Source organism: Calliopsis andreniformis, unplaced genomic scaffold, assembly GCF_051401765.1.
Source record: "Calliopsis andreniformis isolate RMS-2024a unplaced genomic scaffold, iyCalAndr_principal scaffold0022, whole genome shotgun sequence".
Lineage (NCBI taxonomy): Eukaryota > Metazoa > Arthropoda > Insecta > Hymenoptera > Andrenidae > Calliopsis > Calliopsis andreniformis.
Genome location: NW_027480432.1, coordinates 8,464,336 through 8,472,112, shown reverse-complemented (window position 1 = coordinate 8,472,112; position 7,777 = coordinate 8,464,336). Strand labels below are relative to the sequence as shown.

Genomic DNA, 7,777 nt, shown 5'->3' with positions numbered 1-7,777 from the left:
ATTGTTACAAGTACAATTTATATTTATTCCATGTTTACGTCGGTTAATCAAAAAACGAAAGGGTACAAATTAAATACACTTTTCTGTTATTTATGTTTATTTTATTCTTCCTCGAAAAATATGTATACGTTCCTACGAATACATAAAATTAATCAGCATTTAGGTTTCATTTAAGTAACAATTAATAAACAACAAAAATAAATAATTTGAAATAAAATATAAAAACTTTGACTTTAGAAAGCATTTGGATAACAATCAATTATCTTAAAGAATGGCAATTATATAAAATAATTAAATTGTGTTGAATAATGTGATGATAAAGACAACTTCAATAAAAAGTACATGTATCAAAATTTATAGAGAAGATTCAATAACATCTATCTCTGATATTAAATAACTTCAATAAAAATTAAGCAGAAAATTCACAACTTTACTAAAAGTATTTCTAATCTAATTTTTTTAGTTCTTCCACTTGTTTTTCCTTTTTTTTCTTATTATATACTACTGAGTCATATTTGTAGATAATGGATACGTGACAAATGATTATAAAACAAATAAAAACATGTACACGCAGATAAAAACTTCTGTACAAGAGTTAAGTCTTTGAAATAAACATCTTTGAGACGCAAGTGCATAGATGCATCGTTTGAAATTGATCAAGTTTTGCAGCATCCGTTCTTTTCTCGAATTAAAGGTTTGTCTCGTAATCTCACAGAATCGCGAATCCCTCCATCGATAGTCGTCTTGAGTACATTTTCCACTAAATAACGCATCGCTACGTCTGCAAAAACGAGAATGAAACAATTAATATTATTGTTTGTTCTAAGTAACTCTTTAAATACTTCGAACAACTAAGTAAAATAAATTTTATTTGGAAAAATAAATATCTACTGATAAAAATTTATTGACAATAATTAATATCATTGTTTGTCCTACGTAACTCTTTAGATACTTCGAGCAATTAAGTGAAACAAATTTTACTTAGATTAATAAATATCTAGTGATAAAAACGTATTCCTAAATAATAAATAAATACAAAATAAAGTCTTGCAATTAATTTCGAGACAATTTTTTTAGTGAAATTCTTATCAAAAAATCAATTTCATTTTAAATAAAAAATTATCTTTTAAATTTCAGAGATTTCTCTCGATGAAAGTGAATATTATTGAGAAAGGTTGCTTGTAATTTAAGTTTAGGGGGAAATATCGAAAATTATCATTTTCGAGTATAATTATAAATTATACTCACCAACATTCGTATTTTCCTTTGCAGAAGTGATGTACCAAGCTCCTATATTATTTTCTTTACAGAACTTGGCAATTTGATCGGTGGGGACTACAGGACAGGGAATGTCACACTTGTTCGCCAAAAGCACGACCGGAATATTTGAACCATCTGGTAGCGTGACCTTTTCTCTCAGGTCGTTAAGCCATTTTTTAATCGAGTGAAACGTCGCTACTCGAGAAATATCGAAAACTAACGCTGCAGCCACTCTGAAAATTAATCACATATTTAAATATAAATAATAGATCGTAGTACTTATTTCTATCTATTATTTTGGGACCCTTTTTAGTCGTTTAATTCCTTTTTCTCTAATCATTTTATCAAAATTTGATAAAATCGTTTATTATGAAGATGTTACAAGTTCATTTTTCTTTTAAAAGAAGAAAAAAGAAGAAATTAAAATTTGTTGAAAATATCCTTCACTAAAAATGGTATATACTTCATATATATTAAAGGATATTCGTTTTGCAATTACAAAAATACTCACGCATATTTATAATAAACTCTAGTCATGTACCCAAACCTTTCGTGACCAGCAACATCCCTGCAAATTAAATTTCTTCGATATATATTACAATTTAAAACACTACAAAATAGTTAGTCTCAAAAGCTGATCTGTGTTTCACTAGACGAAGAGAAAACACTTGTATAAATCATAATTTCCTCTGATATTTAGCAACAGAATTTTTAGGCAGACTTCATTTTTTATTTTCCACTGATATCACATCATTACATAATAAATGATACAGTCAATCACACGCAACCACATGTACATATGTACCATGCACAATGATATCAAATAAAATGATAAATTTAAAGCCTGACATTGTGTATGGATTAGCGAGAATGCTGACCTTTTAATTTGCAAATTTAATTGGTTTTTAATTGTAGAAAACAAAGATACCTGAAAGTGCAGTTCATGAAATTAATCAAACAAGTTTTTAATGTTATTATGTTAGAAATTTAATAATATTCATCATTATTTTGAAAGACTCTTTCTACTGAAATTATTTTATTTTCAGGTGAAAAAGACATTGGACTGCAACTGATGCACTTAATGCATTCAGTGCAGAGTGGTTGCTCGACTACAGGCGCTCTTGCTGTCCATTATGAAAAATATGAACTAACTTGAAGCTATTGAACAAACTTACGTATTATTTATTTATTTACTAATATATATTATATAATTAATTCTTGCAAACTCTTCTAAACATTTGTTTAATATATTTTCATTACAATTTCAGTATTTTTATCGAGGGAAGACACAGAACAGCGTTAAGGTAAATAAATATATGTAATATTAGCAGTACCATAATTGTAAGTTTATTTTAGTGTGAGGATCCCAGTCCAGTGATTTTATCGCGAAATCAGCGCCTATGGTAATCTTGTAATTCGAGGTGAACCTTCCTGCAAATAATCATCACATTGCAGAGGCGTCGATATATCTCATTTATCTAATAGCGTCACACTTGTTATCAATGAATTTTTATCAGAAAACAATTCAGCAATATGAAATATTTCTGTACCTGAGAACTAGACTAATTTAAGACCATTTTTTTTTCAAAATATAGTTTTATAAGCAATTATTTTACAGTTTCCTTATTTCACTAGAATAATGAAAATCTGTGTTACATAATAAGTAAAGAAGAGTTAATAGTATAAATTATTTAAAATACTATTTGAAGAACTAGGTGATCACGAAACTGCAAATTTTTATGCAATTTATAATGAAATAAACATAAATGAAAATTTGTTTAAAAATATTGATAAATATATAAACATAAATGAAAATTTGTTTTATCTTTTGAATTTTATAATTTGTTATTTGTTAATATGAATAGTATAATTTATTTTTCATATTTTGTATATATTTGAATATTATATACACTATGTAATTTTTTAAATATTTAAAATTTCCATAAATATACACAAATTTAGATTTTAGTGATCACATTTGTTTCTCTGCTTTCCTGAAAAATAATTAGAAAAGACTTGAGTCAGTTTGGCTCTCAGGTACAAATTTGTTTTACTAGATAAAATTATGAATCTTTCGATGAAAAGTAAATAGAAAAAGGATGAGAACAGAAGAGAAACTGCGAGAAATTATATTTCGAAAGTCCTACGCGATTAGATATCTCAGTGCTTCCGTGAAAGATTAATTTGATGCAGATTATGCGAATCAGGTCGTGAACAAGAATAGAAGAGTAATTATTTGTGTTCGTTACTGATTGCAGGTGTAGCATGAATTACTATGCATCCTCGAGGTATTATCATGGATAAAATAGTTTGTAGGATTATATTTAGATTTTAGCATCTATCTAAGAGCATCACAGAATTTATACAGAGGATTTTATTTATATTTGTATCTATAAATAACTGTGTTTCAATATATTTTCTATTTAAAAATTGAACTTTAGTTTCAAAATCTGACAATATTTTCTGAGATTACATTCAAACATTTTATTTATATTTTCCAAAAGCTTTTGAAGCAAACTTTCTCTTCATAAAGCAAATGTTTTCTAATTAAATTTTCTGATGTCTTTTTAAATGTTAAATATATTTTTTATTACCTTCTGTGTATCTTCTCACGAGCGCAGTTTTTCCTGAAAATAAAATAATCTCGTTATTTACAGAACATCTCTAGCCCCAGAGTTTGCAGACTCTAAAAGTCACAGTATTTTCTCGTTATAAACTCGTTACTATCTACTCATTTCTCAAGAATTATTTTCCTATTTTTTCCACTCTCACCTCAGACAAAAAAAAAATTGGCCACCACGCGAACTGGCTTCACGAAAACGCCTTTCATTCTCTATAAGCTCGGAGCAAGAGATTATCCACGAGCTTTCATCCCTTAAAGTATCATTTCCTTCTTTCTTTCATCAGAAATTCAGCGACAGGTGACGAAGTCAAATTTCGTTTGCTGAAACTAATTCCAGAAACCAGTGAAGAAAGCAACGAGCTCACAGCGAGTATCTACAATAAAGTTACTAGAATATCTAGAAGAAAATGTACAAGAACAATTTAACATTCGCACATGGAAGAGATATGATCGAGTCACCTTATCACAACTCGCTTCGTCGCAAAAAAACAATGAATCGATAAAGAGTCTCGTGATAAGCACGTGTCAATTCAAAGAAGAAGAGACTGTTCAATGTGCTGCGAATCAACAGGTATAAAGGAAGATCCACGACGATGAAAAAATAGAGGAAAATTGGCTAAAATTCGATATCTAAAATTTAATAGCATAAATATCAAAAAATGGTATACTTTCAGAAATTGTATTAGATATTTAATTTTTATAAAAATATGCAACTTCTATTCTTTTCTGTATAAGGCATTTTTTTCAACACGGTTGAAATCTTGATAACTTTTTCGAGACGATATACAATTCAAAAAAGAACGAATTTAATGGATTATCTTGGATCAGATATATGTAGATATTAAGCTTACTTTTTCATTGCAAATTTACAGTTTTGATGAAAGGTGCCACAAATTTTAAAGAGTGATTCTACAAGCTAAAATAATTTGAAAATTACAAAGAAAGTATTAATTGAGTTATTAATTGTGAAAAGTACGCCTATGTCTGACTTGAGACTTATTCTACTGCAGCATGCAATAGCCGCGTAGGACGCAGCGATATCAGTAGACTGGGTCTTCAAGTCAGTCACATTTCACGTGTATTTCAGACATTTTCTCAACATCTAATACATAATTGAAAATGAAGCCTCAAAACGCAATTTCGATATTTTTTATTTTCTTTTTATTTTAACATATAGAACTGCTTTTTAAAATTTCTGACACTTGCTATCGAACAGCCTGTATAATATAAGATGTAGATACTTCATAAAGTAGAATAGTTTTTCCTTATTTATCAGCTACAATATTCTACAAAATAGTGTTTCTTTTTAATCAAATTGTCCTCTTTTGTCCAAGTAGTATAACAAAATGGGATACTCAAATAAACGTGTGAAAATCGATATTAATCAATGTAAAATGGATCAGAGACTCTAAAAAGACTTGACTTCTATTTTGAAATGATATGTTACGTATAAATAAGTTACAGTATAAATAGATACTGCAATTCATCTTAAAATAAGGAATATTAAATAGATCCTTTCACAAGTTTAGAATTTTTAACAAGTGTTCATAATTTTCCTTGCCTTTACTTTCTTCATATTTTTAACTACAAATATTGCAAACATATATATACCTAAATCTCATCGTCTTTGGAACACGAAATTTTTAACTTGCTTTGAAAAGGCCCTTATGACCAGACTTGCTTAATTAATTAATTAGATTCTCTGTAAAACTTCGATTGACTTGGCACAAATATAAATGAAAAACAAGAACAAAAATAATATATACTATGTACGTAATATGACGATAACATTGATAACAGTTGGACAAAAAAAAATTTGAAAAGGTAAATAAAAACCAATCGTGACACAATAATTACCCCTTTATTATCATTCGACTTAATCTCACTCACAATCAGAAAAAAAATTGGTAAAAGTCACTAGAAATTTATCACAGAAAATTTCAACACACTCCTGTACACTATACACACAATCAGCTATTTGATGACCACATGCAATACACTGCTTTTAATTTCATTATTCCCAATATATTCTCTCTCATGATAGAAGACATTAGCTAGCCATACACTGGCATTCTTTCCATGATTAAAGCATGTCATCTTTCCCGCCAATATTTTCCTTCAGTAAAATCAAAGAAATTATAATCGAATAATTATAATTCGATTTCCAAATGACAAATATACATCTCAGTACATTCTTTCCCTCTAAATTTAATGAATGAAATCACTGCAGCCATCATAAAAATCCTTTCGTACTGCAGTAACTAGCATTTTTTCCATACAGAATCCATTTTCCCATAGTAAATAATGCCAGTGTATGGCTAGCTATCGACACGACTCCAAATCAGATGACTCGTTTCTAATCTCAAGCACTGATTATAAGCATCCTCTCTTATGCAGGTATCCCTTTCAGCCAATTTTCCCCTGCTAAGGGGAGTCAAAGGAAAGCAAGTCCCACAGCACAGGGAGGCTTTGAACGTGTCTTAATTCTTAATGGGAAGGAATAAAACAGACTCGACGCACCGACGCCATAGTCCCCGATGACGAGGAACTTGAAGAGGAACTCCTTGTGTCCGAACTTGGAGAGGAGGACATCCGAGTCCCTTCGAGGCTTCCTTCCGTTCATGCTCGACTTGGTCGCCGATCAGAGGCCGATTCGATCGGAGCTGAGCGAGCTGGCTGGAGGCAGCTGAGAGGCTCGCGCGCGAGCCTAGGTGGCGGACTGACAAACGGAGGAAAACAAGACAAACTCGACCTCGAGGGTCGTCTTCCCTCGCCCCTCGATCTATCGTCCTCACAGTCGTCTGCTATCGGTTCTCTATCCTCCGTGGTAAACACCGAATCGTTCTCGTGAACCTCAGTTTCGGATGAATAACACGCTCTTCGTGGGATTTTTCTCGATATGCGCACTCCGCGAGAGCTTATCGGTATGTGAGGCAATTTGGTATGCCTCGACGCTGTTGGGTATTGTGTCGGCTTGGGGAGTTTGTTTTCTTCTTTTTTTTCTCCTGTGAGATTTGTGATATGGTTTATATTCGATATAAGCTTGTTATTTTTTAGATTTCTTGGGGATACTGTATCGCTGTTTTTTGTTCTGAGACTTGGTAAGGGGAACTTGGATGGTTAATCTAGAAATTGGTTTCAGAAGTATTTGTACTGGATTCTTAATTTATTAACTTGTTTTTTTGAGAGTTGAGATATTATAGAGGGGAGTAAGTTTACTATGGGATTTTTAGTATATAAAATTCAAGTATATAAAATTCAGTAAAATTGCTGTTTCTTTGAACCAAGAAATTTCGTTTTCTGTTTTAAATTTATAATCTAGAGGTACACACTATAAGCTCGTCTCTATCTTTAATATTTTTCGTACTGTTGTTCCAATTTCTGTCGTCCTAACATTTGATAACATGAACTCGAATTTTTAATCTAGAAATCAACTACAAAAGTGTCTCTGCTATACTCTATAAGCTCTCTATTAATGAGTGTCGAAATTATAATAGGTAATTTGTATATATAATGAAACTTCTTTTATTCAAAATTCATTCTCTCACTATTATTTCCTTTTAAACTCAAAAATTTATTTCTCTGAACTCACGTTACAGTCAATACTCGCCATAAACTCGTTACCAAACTGTGTAAAAATATTTCATAGAAAAATTGTCCCATTTACTCTCGAGTTCCTTTTTAACTACACAGTACTTTATATAAGCTCGTTTAAGCCGCTACAAATGGCGATATTATATCGAATAACGTCTTTATAATAGAATTTTCAATTACCCAAAATATCAAAGTAGCTTAGAATTAGAATTATGATAGAATTTACTATTTTTAATTCTAGATCGCCTCATTTTACAATCTTTAGTTCTTCATAACTGTAACAAAAATTGACAGTCAAAT

At 30.4% G+C, this 7,777-nt stretch overlaps 1 protein-coding gene across 1 annotated transcript; it reads right to left on the bottom strand.

Moving 5' to 3' along the window:
* Nucleotides 1-48: 48 nt before the first annotated feature.
* LOC143187044 (ras-related protein Rab-38-like) lies at nt 49-6,588 on the bottom strand. The gene is made up of 6 exons (XM_076390979.1): nt 6,404-6,588; nt 3,855-3,887; nt 2,595-2,691; nt 1,772-1,828; nt 1,249-1,493; nt 49-781 (listed from the first exon to the last, which is right to left on the bottom strand). The coding sequence occupies exons 1-6, from the start codon at nt 6,504-6,506 to the stop codon at nt 657-659; spliced, it is 660 nt and encodes a 219-aa protein (XP_076247094.1). The 5' UTR covers nt 6,507-6,588; the 3' UTR covers nt 49-656.
* Between the last annotated feature and the right edge of the window lie 1,189 nt (nt 6,589-7,777).

Bases quoted from the DNA above. Each gene is read 5' to 3' on its own strand.
- LOC143187044 (XM_076390979.1), bottom strand. From the start codon at position 6,506: ATGAACGGAAGGAAGCCTCGAAGGGACTCGGATGTCCTCCTCTCCAAG. The intron at 1,829-2,594 runs GTACTGCTAATA...TTTAATTTGCAG, and splicing joins AAAATAAACTTACAATTATG to GGATGTTGCTGGTCACGAAA. The intron at 782-1,248 runs GTGAGTATAATT...TCGTTTTTGCAG, and splicing joins AAAGGAAAATACGAATGTTG to ACGTAGCGATGCGTTATTTA.